The sequence below is a fragment of the Mauremys reevesii genome, linkage group 9 (genome assembly GCF_016161935.1).
Source record: "Mauremys reevesii isolate NIE-2019 linkage group 9, ASM1616193v1, whole genome shotgun sequence".
NCBI lineage: Eukaryota > Metazoa > Chordata > Testudines > Geoemydidae > Mauremys > Mauremys reevesii.
In genome coordinates, this window is record NC_052631.1 from 53,122,730 (window position 1) to 53,150,563 (window position 27,834).

The following is a 27,834-nucleotide window of genomic DNA, read 5'->3' on the forward strand; positions in this document are numbered from 1 at the left end:
ATGCCACCTTCCGAGCAAAATAAGCTATACCGGCAAAAGTACAGCTGTCTACACTATGGGCTTTTGTTGCCACACCTCTTCACACCCCTAACGGACAAAATAAGCTATGTCAGTAACGTTTATAGTGTAACTCCGGCCTAAATCTTGAGTGTTGAGCCCTGAGGTCACAATACTGCATGATCAGTACAGCATAATGCCTAGGTTGCAGATAAATGCTTTCCTGCAAGGTCATTATTATACCATTATTTCCTGAAAGGTCGTTATTGTACCACTATTGATCTTCATAGATCCCAAGGCCAGAGGGGACCATTGTGATCATCTAGTCTGACCTGTACAGCACAGGCCAGAGAACTTCCCCCAAATAATTCCTAGAACAGAGCTTTTAGAAAAACATCCAATCTTGATATAAAAATTGGCAGTGATGGACAGGCCACCATGACCTTGGTAAATTGTTCCAATGGTTAATTACTCTCATCGTTAAAAATTTACACCATATTTCCAGTCTGAATTTGTCTAGCTTCAACTTCCAGCTGTTGGATCATCTTAGACCTTTCTCTGCTAGATAGAAGATTCCATTATTAAAATATTTGTTCCTCATGTAGCTACTTACAGAGGATGATCCAGTTACCCCTAAATCTTCTCTTTGGTAAGCTAAATAGATTGAGCTCCTTGAGTCTATCACTATAAGGCATGTTTTCTACTTCTTTAATCATTCTCATGGCTCTTCTCTGAACCCTCTCCAGTTTATCAATATCCTTCTTGAATAGTAGGCACCAGAACTGGGCACAGTATTTCAGCAGCAGTCACGCCAGTGCAAAATACAGATGTAAAATAAGCTCTCCGCTCCCACTCAAGATTCCCGTTTATGCATCCCAAGATTGCATTAGCTTTTTTGGCCATAGTCTCATATTGGTGGCTCATGTCCTTTTCAGTTACTGCTTCCCAGACAGAGTCCCCCACCCTGTAAGTATGGCCTACGTTCTTTTTTCTTAGATTTATACTTTTGCATTTAGCTGTATGGAAACATATATTGTTAGCTTGCACCCAGTTTACCAAGCGTTCCAGATCGCTCTAAGTCAGTAACCTGCCCTCTTCATTATTTACCACTCCCCCAATTTTTGTGTCATCTGCAAATGTTATCAGCGAAGATTTTAATATTTTCTTCCAGGCCATTGATGAAAATGTTAAACAGAGTAGAGCCACGACCTAATCCCTGTGAGACCCTACTAGAAACACACCCACTTGATGATGATTCCCCTTTTACAACTACATTTTGAGTCCTTAGTTAGCCAGTTTTTAATCCATTTAATCCCGAAGAAGAGCTCTGTGTAGCTCAAAAGTTTGTCTCTTTCACCACCAGAAGACGGTCCAATAAAAGATATTCCCTCACTCACTTTGTCTTTCTAATATCTGGGACCAACACGGCTACAAAAACACTTCAAATGTTATTTTTATATAATTCTAGTTTTTTAATCAAAATGTTGTGCGGTATCAAGTCAAACACACAACACCATCTTCAAACTAAGATATGCGCTCCTAGAATTCTGACTCCGTTTCCAATTCATTGTTAAGGGGAGAGAGGCTGGGGAATGTTTTAATATCTGTTACACCAGGAATCTGAAGTGCATAGGATCATTTGTTATTTGCTTATTTCACTGTTTTGTCTCTTCTTCTGTCCATAGTGCTGCAAACCTGTACACTTCATTTAAAAATAACAGAACAAATATATCTTCATGGTAGGCATGTGGACAAATGGTTTGCACTGAGGCACCAGCCCAGTAAGGACATTCTGGTTTTCAAATAGAGAAGAAACAGGCAGGGGAGGGAAAGTTGGACAAGAGGGATGTTAACATAGAAAGGCAGAAGTGGAGGCCCTATGAGTTAGTTTAGTATTGGTACAATATTAATGAATGTGGTTTGCACTTGGAAGAGTAATCTTTGATATTTTCAGTCTTATATGTTTTCACTTTCTAGTTGCTTTTTCATTCTTTGCCCACTTCTGACTTCTTTGTTCATTGCAGGAACTCATGTGACTGTCGAAGTACATCCTAGAAATACCACCCCACAGCTGTTCAAGAAATTCTCCCTTGGGAAAGGTACATCACTGTTTTAAAACATTTGGGCCAGCTAAGATATGGCATATCAGCTGCACTAGAGAGCAGGGAGTAGAGGGGCTCAGTTGGTTACCACAGTGTTAAACCTGTTAGCTTGTTGTCTGTGCGTATCAATGATGAAAGTAACGGAAAGGTGACACTGCTCAAAGTGTGATTTTCCAAAGTTCATAACTCAGTCGAATCCAAACTAATGGTCACAGGAACACCCACTGACAGTTCCCCTCAGTAACCACTACTTCCATGCCACATTTAAGCTTCCAACCACCAGCTGCTTTATAACTTAAAAAATAATTAAAAAAAAAGATATTATAAGTGTATGGTTCCCTTTTCAAATCCCTCATACTTAAAAATGGATTAATCTAAACTAGGGTGACTAGATGAGAGGAAGAAAATATCGGGACATGTGGGGGATGGAGGAGGTGTCACCAGCACAGCAACGACAACAAAAAAGCCTCCATGAAGAAAGGAGAAAATGCTCAGTGCATCTGGGGCTTGAACCCACTGAGGGAAAATTAAGACATTCCATGGGCTTTAATAGGAATGGGATGGAGCCTGTGGTGCTCACAGAGGTGTTTAGGCAGAGGGACAGGTTGCTGGGATGGCTGGTGGAGTTTTCTTCCACTGGTAACTCTTGACTAATTCTGTCTGGGGGTTATTGCAGGAGTCCGCAAGCTGCCAAGTCTGACAGGCCTGGATAACAAAGGTGAGGCTGCTTGGTTACAGCGTATTTTGTGAGAGTGGAAACACTAGTCCAGCTTCAGTGGAGTTGCTCCAGCCATAAGTTTGGCCCAACATCTCTCATTATGGGGCCCGCCTTCTTGGGGCACTGGAGAGGCTGCCAGCAGCTGAGTTCAGATGATGACTGTGCTACTTAGAGGTGGACGTGTGCCCAGACTCCCCGCTGGGCAGATGCTGGTTGTGCTCTGCCAGCTCTTGGGTCTTGTATCAAGAGGAACAGTTGGTAGTGAGAACAAAATCCTTTTCTTTGTGGGGGTGGGGCCTCCTCCAGAACTACAGATATCTCACATTTGGTGACCTTCTGGTGGCTGAATCACCCCTAAAACATGCTCCAGCTGATCTGTAGCTCACTCTGGGAAGGTATCATTTAATAACTGTGCTGCAGGTGTTAACACAAGCTAAGATCTCGCTGAAACACACACTTGAATTTCTTTCATACAGTAAGCCATTTGTCTGGCTCTATGGCAAGATGGAGCACAATGTTCCCAGCCTTCAGCCTACAACAGAAGACATCTGACTGTTTGTGAATGTGCTGTCTGGTACCTTCATGGTCATAGGACTGGTGGGAGGGGAAGCGCTCTCTACTTATCTCTGTCTTGTGCTGCTTCCATCTCTCCCTCATGGGCTGTGTGCAACGTGATATGAACCATAGGGCTAAAGACAAGGAAGTAAAAGCCTGTCTTTTAACTCTCCATGTATTCCACAGAGACACACTAACTTTCTCTACCCTTTTCTACTTCTCTACTGTTTATCTCACCTCAATTTTGGCAACCTTCTAGGTTTTCAAGAGACTGGGAAGAGCAGAGTGCCCCTGCCTAATGGAAAAGACTTGCATGGTAACTATCTGCTGTATTGTAGCTTTCTGTGATTAGCACAGCATATTTTCTACACTGCAGTGAGCACCCCCAATGGGACACACATTCGGTTTTGGAAATAGGACTCACGCTGATCACAAAAATGATGTGGAACTGACTAAAAACAACTCTATCGAAGTACAGTGACAGCAAATGAATGATTTCCTTTGTGTCTCTCTAACTGTACTTTGCTTTGCACGCTGTATTGTCTGGGATTTGAAGTCAGGATGGCTCGGTGAATGTCATGTGCGTTTTAGACAGACTGCATGTGCAACATAACTGAGAAGTCTGCTTTGCAAATGGGCCTGCTACACATTTCTAACTGCCAAGGTAATAATGTCGGACTGCATGAGTTATTGTGGATTCGGTGTCTGTGGGGAGCCTTTGCAGCTATAACCTGACAAAGACGAAAACTGATAACCAATTTTAAAAACCCATTCAGCTCCCAAAAGGCAAGAAGTAATTTTCAGAGCTGAATAGAATAAGAACCTTTCAAATGTGTAAATCTGCTTTCTCTCTCTTTAGGTCACTGTAATAGTCCCTTTTCAGTGAAAAGCTAGATAAACAAACAAGCCTGTTAGAGAAACAGATGCTGTGCACTCCCACACTGTTTTAGGCAAATTTGGCCCAGTAGGTAACAGAAGATGCCATTGCTTGTGATTGAATTAACTGGCTGGCTCTCCCATTACAATGAAGGCTGTTGAACTAAGTCTGGGGGAATATTGAGGAATCCAGGCTAAGAGATTTCTGCTCATGTAATTGGCCAGTGGAGGTTGGGGGCTTCTGAGAATAGAGACGCTTCCATTAACCAGATCCAGCTTGGGAGCACACTTTCCACTAAGGATGAGGAAACCAGTTTACTTCTTAGCTTTAAACCAGAACCAAAGAGGAACCCCCCCTGCCCCAGTTCCCCAAAGGACTAGACACTAGTCCATTAAGAGGTCTCATGTGTTCTACTTGCGGCCATCCATCCTGAAGGGTGGGCTTATGGCCTCCACTTGCAGGAGTCAAAGGTTGCAGCAAACAAGCTAATGTCTGAGATAGCTGCTGTCCCAACGTTAGGAGTGTCGATGCTAGAACCTGCACCGAGCACTTTAGCAGCAGATGAAGCTATCTCCTAATGCAGGAGGGGTTGTACTCACACATCACCTCACAGAAGGCAGCCTGTCCTGGTAGCCCCTGCCTGACTGGGATGGCCTGGGGACCAGTCATTCCTGCCTCCCATTGATGGAGCTCTGGCAGATGGGAGCTAACAAGTGCTCTCTATGTAACCACTCATGTCTGCTCAATGTGGTGCTCCATCCCCCTCTAGCGGTGCCTAGGCCACAGATAAAGATTGATCAGACTAATACAGGCAGGCTGTAAGAGCTGTGTATTTCAGCCCAGGCAGTAAAGGCTCATGCTTCTGTGATCCTGAAGTCACCAGTTCAGTCCTTGCTCTTGACAGATGACCCTCACTTCCAGTGGCAAAGCAGTACATATAGAGTAGCAGTTCTACACCCATTTGGTAACATAACCTAGTCTTTCTTCATGCCACCACAGCTGGGTTGCTGAGGTTACCAACCCTTACACTTTAAGCAGTTTCCTTGCTATTTATTGGCACTCAGAATTCACACAAAAATTTAAACTCTAATTATCTTTTTTATTCTCCCTTCCCTCTTGCCTCCCTGCAATTTAACAGCCACAAAGCAATATCTGGAAGAATCTCTTAATCCCAGAATCGCAGAGGGCAGGATTCTTGTAGCTTTGACTTGCTAGAATGGCCTGCTTAGTGGTGGTTGCAGAAAAAAAAAAAAAAAGATTTTTGTTCACTATTCAAATGAATTGTGGGGTGCTATCCATTGAATAAGTGATGTGTGGAACATTCAATCAGCTGTATATATTTGGTGAAATAAGGGGGAAGATAGAATAATTCATTTGAATATATTACAGTATTCATAAATTTAGGGCTAATTTCTTATTCCCTTTCCCCTGCTGAGTAGAATCTTAAATCCCAATCCTGCAAAGGCTTATATGTATCAGTGAATTTACTCACAGCAGTAACCTCATTGATTTCACTGGCACTACTTCCATGAGTAAAGTTACTCCTGTGCTTTGCAGGATCGGAGCCTTTATCAGGCAAATAGTGCCATATATTTTACTAAGACTACTTGAGGACTATGGATATCAGAAGTCAGCTCTTGATGAATACTATTTGACCCCTCTAGGCCTGATATTCTAGTGTTATCAGTTTGGGCACCTATTGGACATCAGACCCTATTTTTACTGTCAGATTTTTCTGTCCAGTTTATGTTGTGCAAAATATGAAAAGGAGGAACTCCCAGCTTAGACATGCACAGTGCAGATCTGACTGGCTTGGATGGGAGGAACTGATAAAGCAGATACCTACAAACCAGGAGGGTCCCATTCAAGTGTCATCCTATGCACACACATCAAGTTCAGTCAGCGGGTGGGAGACTCTTCTGATTGGCCAAACATCAGAGCAAGAGCAGTTACAAAGCCTCTCCTTTCTGGAGTGATTGTTCCATGTTTGTTTCCAGCATATCCATGGGACAAATCCAGTCTGAAATCCATGACATTCGACCTGCAGCAGTTTGAGAAACTGGATGCCTATGCATCAAAGGTATGTCTCATCTAACTCAGTCTTCCTACAAGACCACACTGTCTTCAGCCATTCAGAAGCTCGCTCCCTGGGAGACCAAGGTGCTCCATAGGGGAATGAGTTGATGTTGTCCTTCAGTCTGACCTAGGCTTTCAGAACTTCTGCCCAAAAACTACACTGAAAATACCTTTCCCTGGCCATTTCAACATTGTAATAGCCTACTCAGGAAAAAGTACGACCAAAAATATCAAATCACTCTCAACGTGGACTTATAGCTTTGAATTTCCACTGATGACTCATCTTAAGTGATGAGTCATCAGCAGCATTTTGGGCTGTATAAGCAGGAGCTTTCCCAGCAGATCGAGGAATGTGATCATTCCCCTCAATTCGACATTGGTGAGGCCTCATCTGGAGTACTGTGTCCACTTTTGGGCTACACACTACAAGAAGGATGTGGAAAAATTGTAAAGAGTCCAGCAGAGAGCAACAAATATGATTAGGGGGCTGCAGCACATGACTTATGAGGCAAGGCTGAGGGAACTGGGCTTATTTAGTCTGCAGAAGAGAAGAATGAGGCGGGATTTGATAGCTGCTTTCAACTACCTGATAGGGGGTTCCAAAGAGGATGGATCTAGACTGTTCTCAGTGGTAGCAGATGACAGAAGAAGGCGTAATGGTCTCAAGTTGCAGTGGGAGAGGTTTAGGTTGTATATTAGCAAAAATGTATTTACTAGGAGGGTGGTAAAGCACTGGAATAGGTTACCTAGGGAGGTGGTGGAATCTCCTTCCTTAGAGATTTTTAAGGTCAGGCTTGACAAAACCCTGGCTGGGATGATTTAGTTGGGAATTGGTCCTGCTTTGTGCAGGGGATTGGACTAGATGACCTCCTGAGGTCCCTTCCAACCCTGATATTCTATGATTCTATGAAGCTCATAGCTGCTTTGTTAAGAGACAACAGAAATTAGAATGTGTGCAGGGAATGATGGAGAATACCAGTGGTGATATATGACTATTGGCTCTTACAACAAACAGTGACATTGATGAAGATTTTGTGTGTATGGATCTAAAAGCAAAATATGCTTTGTGAAGGCAGTGTTAAGCATAGATGCATCAATAATGTCCTTTGACTGGTTGGTAAGGGTGGCTACTCTGTGATGAAAAATTGAGCTTTGCCATGAAGGTTAAACATGTCTGGCCCACAATAATCCTAATCTGCATTGCCTTTGCAAGGAACTAGTCTAATGAGCATTGGGGTCTCTCACCAAGAGAGCTTCCGGGAAGTTGGGGAATGAGCAAACTCAAAGGGCAGTTGCTACAGAATAGGTGCTGGTACTGCCCAGCAAGAGCTGTAAAGAAATGATCAGAGGCGCTGCCAGACATGCAAAAACAAACAGAATGTCATAGAGGGGCCCCTATGACTTCAACAGGAAGGTAGAAAAGGGGGACATCCTACCTCCTAGTATTTTCTCACTTGAACCCTCTAATCTTATCCCATACAAAAACAGGTGAGTGTCAAGAACAGCATAGAGGAACTGGTGAAAGCCCTGCTCCGAGAAGCCCGAACTGATTTGGAGAAGGTCAGAGCCATTTGGATGTGGATATGCCATCACATAGGTAGGCCGAGATCCTGGACTCCCACAGATTTGGCAGACAATGCTGCTGCTGTCACTCTCATTATACTGTGATTGCATGTTGTGAGTAGTTTTGTAGGGGGCACATGAGGGGGAAGAGAAGGGGAGCCCACAATTCATTCTGGATTAAGTCTGCTGTCAGTATCCAGAACTCTACTGAGAGGTTATCGTGCTATATATATTTCTGTACTTCCTCTCCCATCCCTGCCAGTTTCCACTAGGGTGATGTGTCAATGATTTCCTCCTATGTGACAAGCCTGAGTTTCCCACCTGAGTTATTCAGAGATGCCACAGCACAAGTTACCACCATGCCAGTGACTGCAGCATCAAAAATGCTAGGTTGTAACATCAGTAAGACCATGATAGCTAGCTCGCACGTATTTATTTTGAGGGGCAGAGGGAGAAGGGAGAGAGAAAAGCCATGATCTCACATTGTGCCTGCCCCTCCCCACCCCACCCCACCCTACTAGGGGCTGCAGTTCTGCCTGACCTTTACATGGACCACACAAGTGGGTTTGTGTGGGGATGGAGCCTCGTTACACACTGCATCACCGGGTATGGGCTGGGCAGACTCTGGCCTTGAACAAATAAGGCAGATGACAGCCATTTACAAACTGTGGACTCCTCTGTTTTTTCATATGCACAAGCATTTTACGAGTGGATAGACATGCAGAAGAGAGCTACTTTCTGTAACATGCATGTGATTCTTTAAGCGTTTAATTTGTCAGCAAGCTAAGTCCTGTGTCTGCAACTCATCTCTGACCCTGCAAAGCACATGAGCAATCCTTACCTGCACAACTTCATTGAAGTCAGTGGCACTAGCTGTCTGCAAGATTACTCCCGTGCAGGATCAGGGCCCAAGAGAAGGGCATGTTTAACTCCCTCTCTCTCACCCAGATTTATAGACCCAATGTATTCTTCTATCAAAAACATGGAACTAGAAACCTCAGCATGAAGCCTATTCATATTGGAACACAGAATTTCCAGTAAAGGTGTGTTTCTGGCAACAAATGCACTGCAGCCACCCATGCCAAGAAGTAAACACCACCAGAGCAGGAGTTTCCCAGTCCTAGGTGGTGCAAAGTAGAGTTACTACTGGTACAAAAAACTGCACAATACAGTGGAACCTCAGAGTTACAAACACCAGAGTTACAAGCTGACCAGTCAACCACACACCTCATTTTGAACTGGAAGTACACAGTCAGGTAGCAGGATATATACACACACAAAAGCAAATACAGTATTGTATTAAACATAAGCTACTAAAAAAAAAATAAAGGGAACGGGAAATAAATCAATGTTCAGTTGTAAACTTTTGGAAAACAACCATAACATTTTGTTCAGAGTTACGAACAATCTTCATTCCCAAGGTGTTCGTAACTCTGAGGTTCTACTGTACTGAACCTGCCTTAAAACAAGGAAAAACGTTTTCCTCAACTCCACCTAAATTACATTTTAAAATATACATTGTAGATTTGTGCAGTCAACTGGCACCATAAAAATAGTGTAGCTGCCAACCCCACTTGTTCAAAAAATTATGAGTCAAATCCCAGAAAGACATGAGATTGGCTTACAAATCAAGACATTTCAAATAGAGTCAGGGAGGCCCGTTTGGTTTGTGAAGTTTTAGAGGGCCAGCTCCTCTGGCATCTATTATGTAGAGAGGCACTACACGGTTCCTTTTCATCTCTCTCTGCAGCCTCTCAAACTTCAATCCAAGTGGCTTTATGTTTTATCATTACTGCCTCTGGGGCTTCAACTGCCTCTGGCTTCCTCCTGGTCAGGGGCGGCTCCAGGCCCCAGCACACCAAGTGCATGCTTGGGGCAGGGCCGCCCAGAGAATTCAGGGGGCCTGGGGCAAAGAAATTTTGGGGGCCCCTTCTATAAAAAAATTGCAATACTATATTCTCCTGGGGGCCCTTGCAGGGCCCACGGCAAATTGCCCCACTTGCTCCCCTCCACAGGCGCCCCTGGGAAAAATAAACCTTCCGCATTTCAGCACAAACCCAGTTTTGAGAAAACTTCTTTACAAGGTATCACTGATTCTCAGCATCAGCTAGTGCTAAAAAGCACTAAAGCTCATTAAAAGGGTTGGACAAATGTTTTCCATCAAAACTTTTTCTGGATCGAAAAATAGGGGTTTTTAAAAAAGCAGAAAAAAATCACGGACAATGTCTGCTTTCCTTCAAAATTTGTTGTGGTTTTTTTAATTGAAAAGCTGAAATTAGTCTGCCAAAACCTGAATATGGTTTGAGGTTTCAGAAGTGTGTGGCCAAATATTTGCTGCTTGCTGTGTTTGATTGTTTAAAGAAACAATAAAAAAATTCTGCTTAAAAAAAAATCCAAAACTTTTGAACCACCTCAGCTTGTAATCAAACACCTGAGCCTATCCAGGCAGAGATTTTTCCAGGTTTCTGATACTCTGCTGGCTTCCTTGACTCATATCTGTCTCCATAACTTTGGGTTCATTTAGGATAAAACATAACAGCCATACTGGGTCAAACCAAAGGCCATCCTGCCCAGTATCCTGTCTACCGACAATGGCCAATGCCAAGTGCCCCAGAGGGAGTGAACCTATCAGGTAATGATCAAGAGATCTCGCTCCTGCCATCCATCTCCACCCTCTGACAAACAGAGGCTAGGGACACCATTCCTTACCCATCCTGGCTAATAGCCATTAATGGCCTTAACCTCCATGCATTTATCTGTTTCCTAGAGACTGGCTCCATGGGGTCCCTCACAAACTGGAGACGGTTACTGTGGGTTTGTCTTTAGTATAACTTATGTACATACTCCATGAACTGAGCTTTTGAGCTTGTTCCAGAATCTGGGATGAGCCTATGTTGTCAAAACTGAAATGCTCAAAATAGCACATGCATGTGAATGGACACAGGGTGCTAAAATTAAATTAATCCAGGGGTTCTCAAACTGGAGGTCAGGACCCCTCAGGGGGTCACGAGGTTATTACTGGGGGTCGTGAGCTGTCAGCCTCCACCTCAAACCCCGCTTTGCCTCCAGCATTTATAATAGTGTTAAATATATAAAAAAGAGTTTTCAATTTATAAAGCGGGGGTCGCATCAGAGGTTTTCTATGTGAAAGGGTCACCAGGACAAAAGTTTGAGAACCACTGAATTAACCCCTCTGAAGCCTCAGGGAATGCAGGGGAGGGGGGGCCTCCCTTGGTAGGGTTGGGAAGGATATTGCTCTTCTCATGTGATCCCTCCCCCAGTGGCTAAATGAAGCTACCCTCCCCTGACATGAATCTCCCTATGGCACTGAAATTACATGTAGACTATAATTTGGCATTTGAGAAGTGAAAGGGATGGTAGCCCTAATGGAAAAGCTAACAGCTTGGCTCTTCTGCAAGCCTCAAACTGCTGAATGAGCTTTAGGGTAGGGAAGGCTGTGCCTCCAAAACAGCCTGGCCTTGCCCCCTATCTGACCCCCCCCCACTTCCTGCCCGCCCGACTGCCCACCCCCCTCAGAATCCCTGACCCATTCTGCTCCTTGTCCCCTCACCATCCCCAGAGACCCCACCCCACCAACCACCACCCTGGGACCCCACCTCTGCTCCCTGTCTGCCCCAACCCCTAGCCACTCCCGAGTCCTGACAGACCCCCTCACCGGAATGCCCACAATCCAACCCCCCCATTCCCTGTCCCCTGACCGCCCCCCCAACCTCTGCCCCCTCCCTGTGCCCTGACTGTCCCCAGGACTCCCTGCTCCTTAGCCAACCTCAGCTTCTTACCCCCAGCTCCCTCCTCACCCGGAGCCTCAGCGCGTCACTGAACAGCTGCAGCGTGTCTCAGCCGGGGCCTGAGCTCCGTCCCGCTCCGAGCCGCGTGGTGAGGGGGTGGGACTGTGAGCTCACGCCGAGCGGAGGGAGCTGAGCTCAGCCTGGAGCTCGCAGCCCCGCCCCCTCACCACGCGGCTCTGAGCGGGGCGGGGCTCAGGGGCCCCGCCGGAGACACGCTGCGGTGCTGTCTGAGGACGCTGCTTGATGCGCTAAGGCTCCAGGAGAGGGGCGGAGGCGGGAGCCTCAGCTGTTCTCTTAGGGGCCCCTGCGGAGCCCAGGGCAAATTGCCCCCTTTACCCCCCCTCTGGGCGGCCCTGGCTTGGGGTGGCATGCCGCGGGGGGTGCTCTGCCATCGCCGGGAGGGCGGTAGGCAGGGTGCCTTCGGCAGCATGCCTGCGGAGGGTCCGCTGGTCCCGCGGGACCGGCGAGCGGCAGAGCGCCCCCTGCGGCATGACGCCATGCTTGGGGTGGCAAAATGTCTAGAGCTGCCCCTGCTCCTGGTTCAGGACAACCTAGCTCTGGCCCCAGGCTTCCTCCTGGCTCAGAACCCTCTGGTTCTGGCTCAAGGCCTCCCAGATTTCTTGCTGCCTTTAGTCCAGAAGATAAAACTTCCAGCTACCTCTCCCGGGTCTCATCCCTGGCCTTCTCCCCACTGCCCTGTGCTCCTCCTCAGGTGCATTTGATCAGCAATTATGCTTAACTCCCTCCAGCTGTCATCCCATTGCCTAACTAGGCTCAGGCTCCTAGAGACCCCAGTGAATCAGTGTGGGGTTCATACACCCCTCTTATATTCATTCTTAGATGACATGCCTGTTATTTGTACATTGCTTATTTTTAAGCATTTCATGAAACAGAGAAACTGAGTCATGATACCACCATGCATTCCAGTGAACCTCTAATAATTCAGGCACCTATGTAATTGACAGGTTTATGTTTGTACATAGCTATGCCAATTAGAATCATACAGTGTGGAGATGTAATAGTTGTATTTGATCACAGAGTCCATCCCCTAAAAGTGTAGGAGAACATATCACATGTTAAACAAATACTATAATTTAGCAAAAGATTAAGATTCTTCTGTATAACAAGGAGGAGGCTGGGAAGAGATGGATTATAAGGTTTTTAATCAGTCTCTCTGTTCTGAGGTTCATTCTAGGACAAAACTAACAAATGCTCTTATAACTGAAGATCCCATCAGAACAATTTGCTTGATTTATAGTACCTGGGAATCCATTTATTCCCATTCATATTCTTAGGATATCTCTGATGCACTGTTATGTGCTATTCCCACCACCCTGTTTCACAGCTCCTTGTCCCAGTTCCCTTTCCACCCTCCCTGGTGATGGGCATGCAAGAGGGCAGACTCTCTGACTTCCCCTGTGCACACAGTGCATCCGATGAAGTGGGTATTCACCCACGAAAGCTCATGCTCCAATACGTCTGTTAGTCTATAAGGTGCCACAGGATTCTTTGCTCCAATTTGGAACCAGGAATTTAAATCAGTGTCAAGTTCTGGCTAGTAGATGACCTTTGGATTGGCACATTTCAGTCTTCTAAAGGGGATCCTGTAGAGCAGCTGTTACAAACTGTGTCATGGTTTGGCCCACATTTTAAAAAAGAGAGCGTCTCCTGAACACCTTGCCTCCCATCCATCACTGCATGGGCCATCTCCATTCCTGTCCATGATTGTGTATCATCCCTCTAGGAAAAAGCACTGCATGTATTTTTAGCTGTGTTGTCTCATGCACTTTAGCAGCTGGAAACAAGGAGCCAGCACCATGTGACCAGCTCTCTCTCTGTATCCCAAGAGCCAGTGCTCCACAGATCACTAAGGAGCCTTTGGAAATCACTGCTCTAGAGCTTTCCTTCTCTCATGCCCTCAGGAGCAGACTTAAAGGCACTTATACTAATGGAATCTTTCAGATGAAAGTCAAGTTGCAGCATTTCATCAGTCTATGCAGCATTCGCAGGCTCTCTTCTCCTGAACAGCATTCAAGGAAGGAGGAATGTTACAAGCGTGCTGATGGCACTCCTTAGCCCTTTGTCAGAAAAATATGTTCATATTTTATAAAGACTTATGGCCATAGTCAAGGTTACTAGGTATTAAAATTAACTTTCCTAGGCCACTTGCTCTAGCTCTGCCTATAAACCCTCCTTTGTTTCTCTTTTTGTATTTATTTTGAAAATATTATTTCCTGCAGCTCAAACTATAAATTCCCTGCCCATGTTTAGTTCTGAGCAAATCATTGATTTTAGTTTGGTGGCTCAACCAAAAAAACCCCAAAATTAACATTTTTCAGGCTGAAAACAAAAACAAAAACACAAAAGGGAAAAACACCCACAATGAAACAAACGGATAAAAAAATGTTGGGGGGAGGGATTAGTTCATTTTCAGATGTTTTTCGATCCAGAACTAATTGGTTTCAGTGTTTCATTTAGTTTGAATGTTTTTCACATTATATATATAAATTTCTAAACAAAACATCGTTCAACAGATTTGTTTCAAAATTATTCAAATGAATTATTTTGACTTTTTAAAAAAATCTATTTTGGGAGGGCAAATGTTTGCCAACTTTGATCCAAATTCATGAACAATTTTGGTGCCATGGAAAGGTTGACAATTACCCAGCTCTACCCACATTGATGTGTGATACACTCACAACAAACTGTTCCATGTTTTTAATTGATTATATACTTTCAAGGATTTTTCTCTGATACTGAGGACTTTATATTTTACCCTTTACTGCCATTATACTGCAACTGGAGCTGTATGGAGATCCTTAAGGAAACACATTGGCTCTGCACAGAAATAAGTGTCTGCCCATTTGGATCTGACTGCAGAATCAGAGCCTAGGTTTGCAACTTAGTTCCTTAGGAGATGCATGCAGAGAGAACCCAAAACAGACATTTACAGAGGAAACGTCTTTGTATAGCTCCTACTACAGATCATTTCTCTTTGTTTGTGCTTCTTGGAGATGAAAATAATCCAAACATTTTCTATTACTCGTCAATCCCTTTGGCTCCAGGCTTTTGGAGGAACTTTACTTTGTTTTCATTTCTCCAGAATACGATGTTGTGGGCTTTCATAACAAAGGCCAGCGGTCTTGTGAGCCAAAGGATGTCCTTCACACTGGGAAGAGTGTTTGTGCGGGATACGCTGGGCTCTTTCAACAAATGTGCAGGTAAATAAGATCACAAACATTCAACACCGAGGAGCATTAATATTGTCATCTCTGTGCCTACTCTGTCTCCCTTTATATCACCTAAAATGACTTTAAACAGGACTTGAAACTTTCTCTTTCAAACTATGCTGTAGAATAACAGCAAGTCCTCAAAAGGTCAATTTTGCTTTCCCTCCCCCCCTCCCCGCATAATTTACTTTGTGCCATCTGCTGAGTTTCGCATTGCATTAACATAATGGCAGATGAATACATGGAGATAATTTAGTTAGAAGAGGCTGTGGTTTTTTTTTTCTTTGAGTAGCTCTGTATCTGAAGGTTAAAAGAATGGCAAGGCTGAAATACTGAAGAACATTATCTGCAAGCGACTCGCATGCAAGAGGTAGTCATTGAAGCCCAGGTGTAAGCTTTTCCAATATTCTCTGCAAAAACCCTCACATCTAAGCCATAATAATAATACACCTCTACCCCAATATAACGTGACCCGATAGAACATGAATTCAGATATAACACGGTAAAGCAGTGCTCTGGGAGGGCGGGGCTGTGCACTCTGGCAGATCAAAGCAAGTTTGATATAACGCGGTTTCACCTATAACATGGTAAGATGTTTTGGCTCCCGAGGACAGCATTATATCGGGGTAGAGGTGTAACCAGTTCTCATATAATGCTTTTCATCAGTAGATCTCAAAGCACTTTACAAAGGAGGTCAGTATCATTATTCCTATTTTGCAGATGTGTTGTAATTTCAAGACCACATCTGTTCACCTTCCACAAGCCAGTAGCCCTGTTGACTTCAATGAGTGAGCAGGGTTTGGCCCTTAAAGGATTTAGAGTAGGACCTGACAACCAATTATATATCCAGCTCATGTAAAGGGAGGCTTGTTTCATTGCAGAAACTATAAATTCCTTTAATATGAATCAACAAAGAGTCCTGTGGCACCTTATAGATTAACAGATGTATTGGAGTATAAGCTTTCATGGGTGAATACCCACTTCGTCAGACGCATGCTCCAATGCATCTGTTAGTCTATAAGATGCCACAGGACTCTGTTGCTTTTTACAGATCCAGACTAACACAGCTATCCCTCTGATACTTTGGTATGAATGTAGCACAAATTGCTTCTCCAGTGCATTTCTCCATCCCCAGTAGAGAAAGGATACAGCTCTTGTGTAGGGCAAACCCTGGGAATCACGGCTGATGCCCCAAATGTTTGTAATAGTTTAGTTTTATGAACTAATGATGGTGATAAGAAATTAATTTTGAACTTAGTTGAAACCTGGGTTTCCACAGGATCCCTTTCCAAATGGAGCCCTTCCATCAACTTCTTGGCACACTGACTCCCATTTTAGGTAGGCCTGGGAAAATCAAATTTTAATTGGCACATGTCAGTAATCACTGACTTCTCTTCCCACCCAAGAACCACTGGAAGCATATTCCTCACTAATAACTTAAGTTTACTGTGAGGGAAACTGATGTTTTAAAACTATTCTGCAAGATGCTAATGTGGAGAATGCCTCTAGCCAACAACTCAGTGTTCCAGGTATCTATTCTGCTTTTTTTAAATAAAATATTAAAATTATGAATTAATAATCAACTATGATTTTATAATTGCATTTTATATAAGTTATCACTAGCTAGTCCAAATGTAATTAGAAAAATATACTGAGAAACAAACAACCCTTTTATTAAAAATTAATATTCCTAGGGGTATTTGTATTATTCACAAGCTCCACTCATCTACTCACTACTGAAACATTTCCACACTGATTCCTCATTCTATGATTTTACGAAACCCCCAGGCATTCAGTCTGATTTGTCTTTATCGAATACTAACCAGGTATTAGCCCAGTACACACTCCTCCTGTCAGACAATGGTTACCTCCTTTCACTCAAGTATCTAGCCAAAAATTTGGTGTTTTATAGATAGTTCTAGTTAGAAGGAGAAATTGGTAATAATCAGATATTTTTGGGTGCAATTTTGTTTATTTACAAAGAATATGCAAAGTCCCATTTCCTGGAACACAGATGGGGGAAAGAAAACAAAATAAAACAAAACCAGGTTCTTTGCTGGCTGTTCCAAGCCTATAAGCTTTTTCTCTTAGGTTTTTCAGTTTTTCAAGGTCACATTACCAGCCTTCTATGCATGTCTGCTTGGCTTTCTCTCACTGCTTCAGCTTGTCCCACCATGCTTCAGCTTGTGCCCTCACACGCAGAACAAAACATATTCTTGGGGGAATTCTGCACTACTGCTCATGCGCATAATTAATGAGCCACACATTTTTAATTTTTTGCACAGAAAAAAGCTTCTGCTGAAATGTTGCTGCAGTTCTGCCTTTTGCCCACCAGAGGGCACTGTGGCGATAGAACAAAGCAGCCTCTCCCGGCCAGCCAGGGAAGAGAAAGAGCCTACCTTCTTTGCAGCCCCTGTCAGCTAGGTCAGGAGACAGGGGCTATGAGGAGACAGACAACATGGGGTTGCTGGGGGAGGGAGGTCAGACAAGGGCTCATAAGGGCTAGTGGGGGTGGACAGACTGGGGCAGGTGATGAATGAGAGGGGAGGTGCAGGGCCACATGGTGATGGGGGAAGGGGTGCAGAGCTACATAGGGACAAGGGAGTGGCTGGGTGGGGCTTAGACACATGGGGACAGGAGGAAGGGGTACAGGGACACATAGGGACAGGGGAAGGGGTCAAAGCCACATGGGGATGAGGGGAGTGGGTGTCTGGGTGAGGGTGGAGGGACACATGTGGAAAGGGGGTGCAAGGACACATGGGGGTGCAGAAACACATGGGGACGGGGCAGATGTGCCTGACTGAATGGGAGAGGCTAGGGGTCGGCCAGGGTCTGCATCCCTAACAATGCCTCCCCGCCCCTGAAAAAAACCTGTTCCATACTTTTCCCACCCATACCCAACAAACCTCCAAGTTCACACCCAGGCTCCTTCCCAGCAATTTACTTCCCTCTCCCTCAGCTCCTCTGTTACCCCGGACTTCCCCAAACCTTTGCACTGCTTCTGAGGGGCATGGGAAATACAGCTCTGTAGAGTAGTTTAAATGAATTATTACTCTGAGTTCTGTATTAATATGCCTAGTAAGGAATCTGTTTGTCAAAAAAAAACATTTCCTGAATCTTTGTCTGTATTGTTACAGACATACTTGCTGATAGGTATTTTGAAATGCCCCAAAAAAATTGAAACTGGTGTGATTATATTGTTATTTTGACAAATAAAATATGCAGAATTTTTTTTTTTTGGTGCAGAATTCCCCCAGGAGTAAAAACAGCTCCACCAATCAAAGCCCTAACCCCTATATTTGAAACCTGTTGGGCCACATGATTCAGCTTCTATTCAGCTTTTGCATGTGTCTGTGTTTTGGGTGCTACTGCTATTGTTTCAGCCACCTGATCATAATGGTTTCTTTACATTTATCCTGAACGTAAGACAGGAGGTCATACCCAACCCACAACAAGGATTAACTCAACCCATAACACATTTCTTCTGTTTCTGTTGCCAGACAAAAGCACTCCCTTCTAGCAAGAGGACCTCATTGCCTTTTCTTACCATCCTTGTACACAATTTAGATAGTCTTTAACTATGAAGGCAGTAGGGAAAGAGCAGAACTCCTGATTTCAGATGCTTCAAGGGCCACATTTTTAAAAAATGAGGGCCTAAAATTAGGCTCTTAAATCCATATTGAGGCAACTGTAATGAATGAACTGATTCGCCAAAAGTCATGAGCACCACACAATTGCCATTCACGTCCCTGACTGAGCTTCAGTCGCTTCAGTGCCAGTGTGGACAAGGGTCCAAAGCACAAATGATGGGTGGATACCTCTTCAGCTGGCAAACCTCCTATGGTTGATCAGATGAGAGCCCCGTGGCAGGGGAAGGTAGGGCATTAATGAAGACCAGGGCATTTTTTAGGAGGTTGGTACTGGGAGGTCAGCATCCAAAGCCAATATTTAAAAATCAAACATTTTTGGAAATGAATGAAAACATGAATTTTTACAAATATTTCAGCAATATTTAATTGTCCAAAATTGGCTTCTCAGGTGGCAGTCAGCAAAATGCAGGTGGCTTGTTTGCCGGGACCACAGTGAACCCATTGTTTGTGATGGTGAGATAAATCAGCTTAGGACAACCTTAGCATGGACATGGGACCTGACTCAACATGGCTAGTATGAATGCACACAAGCATTTGCATTTCCCAGGTTTCAATGCAATAAATTTTCAGCAGAACTGACTAGAGTCTCCAGTGTAGACCTGAGCATAGACTGCCCTTATACAGGCATTATGGGAATGAGTACACGCAGGCACTCAACTGGCCTTCTCCTTTTGCTTTCTACCTTTTCCATATTCAATAGTCCTATCCTTTTACTCTCTAATATGGAATCCCCTCCCCCCTATATGCCATGTACCATTTCTGTTGCCCTTCTCTGGAACATTTCTCCCCCTCCTGCCCACCCTTCCACCCCCGTCCTCCCTCTTTTTTAAATGAGTTCACCAAAATTGAGCCCAGAATTGAAGGGAAGGATGTGCCATTCAGATATATAAAGGCAGTGTAACATTCTCCATATTAGTCTGCATGGTCTTTATCTTTTTTTTTTTTTTTTTAAACACAGGCCAGCATCTTTTATTGCTTTTAATTATCTCTGTGCACTGAGAAAATGTTTTCACTAAAGTGTTTACAATGATGGCATCACCACATGCAATCAGCTTAATCATGTCTTCCAATCCAGATTACATTGCACTTAATGTCATCATCTACCATCATGTGGTCCCGTCTTCTGGCTTTGTTGGGTATTTCTTGAGTTTCTCACACTTCTCCCTAATCCTGAACAATTTATTTATATAACATCTAAATAACAACTGTAAGAAACCTGTTTAGTCCATCTTCCTGCCAGTACAGGGTCGTTCCTATATTTTATGTTCAGCCAGCATTTTGCCCAGTCCATTGTTAAATGACTCTAGCAGTAGTGCATGTACCACTTCCCTTGGGAATTGCAAACACATTCTGGTTTCTCTCACCACTGGGATAGTTTTACTAATTTCATCCTAAATGGGATTGCAGGGGTGGTAATTTTGGGCAGAATATGACCCTAGGCATTCTGTTTAGACATGTTTAATGTGGGGATTATCAGAGGGTTTATGGGAATTAGATACCCAGGTCATCTAGATTACTTGGCAATGCCTACCTACAATTTTCCTTCAAGTCAATGGGCCAGCTCCTGATCTCAGTTACACCAGTGTAAAGCCAAGCTATCTCCATTCACATCAACAGAGCTACTTCAGATTTACTGCCGTGAAACAGAGCAGAATTTGGTTCACAAGTGATCAAGGACTGGCAAAGACATTGTAGGTCACCTTTTTTGGCCTTCTGCACCATCAATAAGGTTTCCCAATGCAATTCTCCCTCCAGTCTTGACCAGCCTGTTGATCAATATTTCCAGTGACAGGCCATCCCTCATTACCTCTATGTTATGGTCTATCCTATGCCCGGCTTAAGCATGGGTTAAAGAAATCCTTACTTATGTGTACCCTGAATTTTCTTTTAGTTTTTTCTTTGAAGGCCTCTAATTCTGATTGCCCTAGTTCCCAGATAATATAAAGAAGTCTCTGCCCTTGAATGTGTTTATACAGTGGTAGTATGTCCCACCTCACCTCTCCTTTCTCCTCAGACTACCTAATTTGATCTCCTTCACTGGCTCTCAATTCATCATAGTCCAGTTTTAGTACCACTGCAGTCTCTGATCCTTCCCTAAAACAATATCTTCCTCATAGGGCCTGATGCAAAGCCTACTGAAGTTGATATCATCCTGGGGTCCACAAGTGGGGCTCCTATGCACAAACACAACACAAATAATACATAATAATCCAGATTAAGGTTTTAATAGACCTATGTATAAAACTGCCTTATTACCACTCTAACTTTACATGAGATTCCTTTATAGATCAAAGAATACCTTGCTTTGTTGTGGAGCAGCATCACGCTGTGAACTCACAGCCAGTGCATCAGTTGTCTACCTTAAATTTCTTTATATCACCTGCTACTATCCAAATATCCATCCATCAATTTGTAGCTCTCCTTATTTCTGCCATATGAATCCCTTTGCATCTCATGAAGTTAAATTTCATTCCACAGATAATCTGGTTTCTAAAGTACACATCATTTCTTGTGTTAAGTATCTGCTCCATTTAATACAAGATTTTTCAACGAACCAGAAAAATTTCAGTTCCAACCTATTCAGAGGACAATCTTCTGCTTAAATGAAGCAAATCTGGACAAACAGTCCACAGGATTCCAATGTGTTTAGATCCCATTTGTTCTCCCAGTGCACAGACACTGATTCATGCAAAATCTATTTTAATTTTATTTATATAACAATGTCTAGTCCAGTGGATGGGTTCACTTTCATTCTGTATAAAGATAATCCAGACTGATCTTCCCCACTACCCCCTTAACGCATTCTCAGAGAAAAACTCAAACTGTTTTTTTTTAAACTAATTTCCCTCAGTTTAGGAAAATCTAGGGCATCTTACTGCAGCATTAAAAATCTGGGATCACTTATTTCAGAGACTGATAGCCACCATCCTGAAAATTGATGGCTATCTCTAATATTGGGTTACTCTAATGAGTAACAAGATGGAGGAAATCAAGCGTGCTCTGTTGTCGTAATGGTTGTAACACTAAACTGGAGTGAGGAATCATACAAGGAATGGAAAAAAAGATACCCTCTCCTAAAATAGAACACACTGCCCAAGCCCTCAGGAAAAGGCGTGGTCAGAGATCGATCTTACTCTATATCAGGAAGGTGTCAACAGACTTTAGCACAGTTGGATCAATGCTGGTACCCAGCCTCCTGTGGGGAGGCATTATCCATCACAGCCCAGTAAAGACAATCTCTGCTTGAGTCCACTAGCCATGCAGGGCTCAACCAGAATGCATGTTTCATGACTGGAAGAAACAGAATGTATCTCCTATAGGGAGATAGCTGATGGAACGCTGTCCAACCTGGGCTGGTAGAATTATAACTGCAGTTCAGACAAGCCCAAAGAAAATAGACACTGCACATGAAATCAGTATTTCGTTTGTGAGCAATGAAGGCATATGGTCTAGCAATCAGAGGAAAGAACTAGGTGACTACAGGATTCTGGGATCTAATGCTGATGGAAACACTAATTTTCATGGTCACCCCTGTGCAGCTCCATGATTTCAACTGTATAAAAATGAAAAGCTCCCTATGAATAAGATATTGCTTTGTAATACCCTCCTTCCCTCAGTGCTGCAGGTGTACAGTGCATGGAGTTATCAGGATACTCTAAAGGGTACAGTTACAGACGTGGACAGTCCTTTACAGGGGATAGTAACCATGCCTGGAATGCAGTTTACCTTGATGGAAGGTGGCATCTGCTGGACAGCACCTGGGGAAGTGGCTCAGTCAATGATTCGTGCAGCAAGTTCACCTTTCAGTATGGTACCATTTGTTATTTTAACACCCAGACCTAGAACAACCTGGGGCATGAAGAGAGCCACTGTGTGTGGCAAGGGGGCAATGTTTGGTCTCAGCTTTAATAAAATTTTCTGGTTTGGGGACGGGGGAGAAGCAGCTGCTGGTAGTTCAGTCTTTTTATAATCTCTACTTTTAATTTATGACAAAGGCACTGAGGTAACATTTTCAAAGGCACCTTAGTGATTTAGGAGCCTAAGTCTCAATGACAGTCATGGGATCTCACTTCTAAGGGCCAAATCCTCAAAGATATTTAGGAGCTGAAATCAATGGGAGTTAAAGGTATTTAGACACTTGAGGATCTGGGCCTAAGTCACTTTTGACAACGGGACTGAGGTTCCAGGGGTAAAATTTTCAAGAGCACCTACAACTGGGCCTTTGAATAAATAAAACTTCAGAAGTCAACAACTCACCACAGGATTATACTTGGAACTGAAGAGAATCTTGCTCTCTGTTGTCGTTACATGAAGCAGACCTTTTGACCACCTTTTAAAAAGATGGGGTAACATGAGCAACCAGCCAATCCAGACACCTGCTTATAGATTCCCCAGATACTTGCATTAAAATATTTGGGCTTTCAAAAATGTTCAAAACTCTGCTTTCATTTTGGATTACAACTGAAGTATATACATGTGGTTATTTCTTAGTTATTTCATAGACTTGATTGAATTTTCAAAGCAAACACTATAAAACGAGGTCTTTCTGTATTATAAGCCTAATGGGAAAGCTTTAAGGTGTACCCTGTATATTAAACCACTCAACTGGCTAAAATTTCTAAATCCTCCATTTTTTTTTTAATTAAAAACAGGAAATTCCAGTACAATTGCCCAGAGGCAGAAAGAAGAAGCAAATTAAAAACTGGGGGCTTTTTTTTTTTTTAAAAAGAGGACTATTTCTTTTCTACCGAACATTTATAGGTGCTGCTGGGGGGTGGGGAGAAATCAGACCACATACTTCTAAGAGCATTTTGTCATTAGTTTTAAAACTGGTGTAAGGTTCACCCCAAATGCAATTAAAAGGGACATCATTCTCAGACCTTGTATTTTGATTGAATGGTTTTAGTCTGCGTCTGAATCCTGTAGCCGATATCCCAGAGGACCATATGAGGCCACATTTCCATATATAAGAGAGAGGCCTTGGAGTATGTTACAAAATTTGCATAAGAGCATCTACAAATTAAGGCTCCAATCCTGCAAATGCTCATGCACATGCTTAACTTTAAGCATGAAAACTTTTCCCCTAAAGTCAATGGGGCCACTCGTGTTTAAAGATAAGCATGCGCATAAGTGTTTGAATAAAGAAAGACTGCCTTGTGGACTGAAAATGGGACTTGGTTGGGAGTTTAGGATTACACAGGCAATATAGGAATGGGCCCTTGTCCTCTCCCCTACCATTCACATGGCAGCACCCTATTAAAAGAGATAATAGCAGTTGGGCATATTGTCAACATTCCACACACTGCTTTCACTTCTAGAATATTGTTACATTTAATTTTTGAAATGTATGGTTGAAAGATTCTGCAACTAATTAAATACTTTCCATTTTTTGCTAACCTCTTCCCTCTTGTTTCAGATATGAGGAGTTTTATTTTCTTACGCACCCGGCCCTATTTATTAATAATCATTTCCCAGACAACAGCAACTGGCAGCTCCTGAAGCCAGCTCTGACACTGAAAGAGTTTGAGAGCAATATGTTATACAACATTCAGTTTTACAACCTGGGAATGCTGGCTGCACATCCAGAAACGCCCATCATCCAAACAGGTAACGTCACCCAACGGGAGACACTACAGAGCACTCGTGTCTTGTACAGATCTGGATGAGTTACATTTCCCACTCACTGCTGATAAATAGGTAGCATGAGAGGCTCTCTTCCCTCACTGACACAATTTTTGTCTATTTGGGGTAAACCAGGGTTGCACGAGGCCTGGAGGCCTACAGAAATCCCAAGTAAATATCATCTGCTTGTGGTTTCAGTCCCAAAGGTGTGAAATCAGAAGTGTTATTGCATATTAGATTGGGCTACTTAAACTAGCCCCTGTATTAGCAGCTTTTCATGGAGTGGACTAACCATTGGCATGCTCCCTCATGGCTTGGGGTGGTGTAGCAGGCCCTCCTCCTCCAGCATCCCCTCAGCCTCTTTGCCTTTGCCTCTTCTTATGACGACCCTCCAGTCAGGTCACAGAGTCCCAACCCTTCCACAGCACACAGAGTCCAATAAACTCAACTGAACATAACTCTTTGTCCCTACCTAAGCTCATTCCTCCTCAGACTCTTCACCCCTTCCTGGGCGCTGCATGGTGTCCTCCCACTTTTGTGTGGAGAAACACCTTCTAGGGCTTTCTCTCTGGAGGCCCAGCTCCAAAAGCTCAACAGGTCTGGTCCCTCAGATTCCTTGCTGCCTCCCTGGACTTCTTCCTACCTTGGCCCTCCTTCAGTCCCTTTCCCTCACCTGGCTCACTGTACATCTGCCTCTTTCTAGGCCTTTCCTCCAATTTCCAGCCGCCAGAAATGGACTACGAAGTTCTTCCCCTCTCTCTCTCTCTCTCTCCCTGCACCTTCCTTCTCAGCTGGGCTTCCTCCCTTTATGCTCATCACCAGCTCTCCCACAGCCAGCTTCATCTTCACTTGTACCTGGCTCACCCTCCAGGTGTTACCAACACACTAATTGCTCTGGCTCCAGTTAACTCTTTTGTTACTTCTGTTGGGTACATACCCCATCACACAGCTGTAAACATTGAACTCCACCTAGAAAACAAGGGCAAGAGTTTTTAACTGGGTGTCTGCAGTTCAACTTCTAAGTCCTTATTTACCATAGGTGTCTAAATAAGAACCCTGATTTTCAGGACTGGGCACCAGCAGCTCCCTTTGGCATAAGTCATTTATTCAGGTGCTAGCTATGAATTTAGGAGCCTAATTTTAGCACCTCCTCCCCCCCCCCCCTTTTTTTTTTTAAATTTAAATCTTGGTCTTATTGTAAGGTTGCAAAAACAGAACTGGCTCAAGCTGTTAAGGGGCTTCAACCAAGAGGCCAAGCACTTAACAAGATTCAAAAAGGGATTGGATTGTTATATGAATGATAAAAATATCCAGAGTTGCCAATAATGAATATTAATCCTCATGCTTCAGGCCTTAAGCCAATCTTGAGCTACTGGAGATCAGGATGAGACCCAACACAGGGAGCAGATTATCCTCTCTCTTCCTACAGTAGAGCTCTCAGACCTTCCTCTGTAGCAGCTGGTGCTGGCCTCTGTTGTATATTGGGCTAGATTTGGGGTCTGATCCAGCCTGGCAATTCCTGTGTCCCTAGGAGTGTGGGCAGCTTGAGATGTAACACAAGAGCTCACACAGGCCTCCATCTTCTGCAGGATCCAAGAGCACTGACCAGCTCCATCTCATTCAATATAAAATAAGATAAACAAGTGTTCCAAAGCAATCACCCCCATCTTGTTCCTTGGGAGGGACACTGATTTGGCTGGTGGTTGACAAGTTAGAACCAGCCAACTGCAACCCTTTCATTTCACTGACTGGTGAGCCTTTGGGTCACTCAGTCCTCCAGGTCATTCTCTGCAGGGGTTTTATATGAACAAACTGGAGGAAACTCCTGAAAGGTTTCTTTTCTTTGTATTTCACAGTAAACGGAAAAGCAACTATTTCTATCGAGAGCCGTGCTCCACTATTATTTATGTTTGAGCTGCAGGGAAATGAGGAACCTGGTTTAATGACATTAAAAAAGAATGGGATGAAGCTGGAGATCTATCCCCAGAAGACTGGAAATCACAAGTTACAGATCTTTGCCAAGCCCTCCAAAGGCTCAGAGAATCACTACAATAAGGTGTTAGAATACACAATAGAGTGCAGCTCTGTGGACAAGAACATGTGTTTCCCAAAGGACCTACGTCAGCCTGTTGGACCCAGCTGGTTCACGGAGCGGAAAGGATTCCTGAGGCCATCACACCCTGACCCCATTATTCACACCAACGACGGGCGGTGTTCCATCACTTTCACGCTGGGTAAAGATATAAGTATCCTACCCTCACTGCATTCAGATAACACTAGCTTGACTGAGGATATGAGAAGAAGACACATCATGGAAATCCATCGAGGAAACCAAATTGAGTTTAAGATCCATCTCCCCCATGCAGGAAAGTTTGTTCTTGGACTCTTTGCCAAGAAGAAGTCAGACCCAGGCAATTACAATTACATCTTCAACTACCTCATCTCCTGCCCAAACACCGAAGTGAAGTGGCCAGTTTTTCCAGAGAATTATAGAAACTGGGCAGAAAGCTATGAACTACTGGAGCCACTTGCTGGGCTGCTGCCAGCCAATCGCAATGTTCAGTTTAAGCTCAAGCTGCATAGTATAGCAAAGGCATTTGTTAAGGGTAAAGACACTTCTCCTCTGACCCTGAGTAAAGATGGTTACTGGGAAGGAACATGTAATACTTCTGGCTGCACAGAGGTGTGTGTCATGGTGCAAGAGAATGCCAATCTCCAGTATTCATACATCCTGAAATACAAAGTAGAGACCCAGTAAACCCCCTCTCATTCTTTTCGTCATCTTGCACAAACTAACAACATTTCAACATGTCTAAAACCCACATCATTTTATTGTTCCCATTAGCTCCCTCCATCAAATCTACAAATATAGAACAACATTCAGGTATCTTTGAAAGAGCCAGTGCAAGATGAAAATGAGCAAAAATCAGTAATTGTTATAAAGTGAGCAGCTGTGTAGGGAATTCAAATTAATTATAGACACTGTTAGGAGATACCTTCCAGAGAAATGGTTTGAGGAAAGCAATTGACTTTTTATGTCCACGGTTCATTAACATTTCAGTGGTAGCTATTGGTTTCTGAATTATCGTGCATCACCAAAAAGGTTTATCAGGGCTACTCCAAGAAGAATTTGATTAATCATGGGGTAGGGAAAAGAAAGCACCTTATAGTTTTGCAATATGACTCTGTATCTCTAGCATAACAACAAAATACATCCCAGTGAAGCGATGTTCTACTGAAAGAATATATACTAAGTGAAGGCTTTCTTGTGCACTTCATTGTCTTACAAATTTAAATGATACTGCAAAATGACTGTTTTTACACAATTCAATTCAATAAAAAAAACCATTAATTTTTACCTTATTACTTGGATGTTTGAGTTGTAAACACTTTTGCTGTAAGGGGGTAACTCAATTCCATCTAGCACACTACGATTCTTTTATCTCAACCACAAAAGGAGCTGTCTGCCATATGTAAGGTCACAGTTAAACTGGGAATAATGTTAGTTCTCAAACCAACATTTAAAAAGAACCCAACCTGTCTGTTCAAGATAGAACTGCTGAGTGTGATGGGATATCTGGGGTATTGCCCTGATAGGCATAGTCAGTGGAACTTTGGGTCCCTACAGAAACACA

At 43.5% G+C, this 27,834-nt stretch overlaps 1 protein-coding gene across 13 annotated transcripts in view; it reads left to right on the top strand.

Annotated features, from left to right (window-relative positions):
• Positions 1-27,834, top strand: part of KY (kyphoscoliosis peptidase) — a 61,441-nt gene that overhangs the window by 16,825 nt on the left and 16,782 nt on the right. For 12 of the 13 annotated variants that reach the window (XM_039489208.1, XM_039489210.1, XM_039489207.1 and 9 more), the window contains 9 exons: positions 2,022-2,096; positions 2,776-2,817; positions 3,632-3,688; positions 6,247-6,329; positions 7,814-7,922; positions 14,801-14,918; positions 22,195-22,383; positions 23,994-24,184; positions 26,056-27,539. In XM_039489208.1, the coding sequence (XP_039345142.1) occupies positions 2,022-2,096; positions 2,776-2,817; positions 3,632-3,688; positions 6,247-6,329; positions 7,814-7,922; positions 14,801-14,918; positions 22,195-22,383; positions 23,994-24,184; positions 26,056-26,957 (1,766 nt within the window). In that variant the 3' untranslated portion in view covers positions 26,958-27,539. Of the gene's footprint in view, positions 1-2,021; positions 2,097-2,775; positions 2,818-3,631; positions 3,689-6,246; positions 6,330-7,813; positions 7,923-14,800; positions 14,919-22,194; positions 22,384-23,993; positions 24,185-26,055; positions 27,540-27,834 lie in introns of those variants that run through there. The other variant, XM_039489215.1, reaches the window with a different exon arrangement.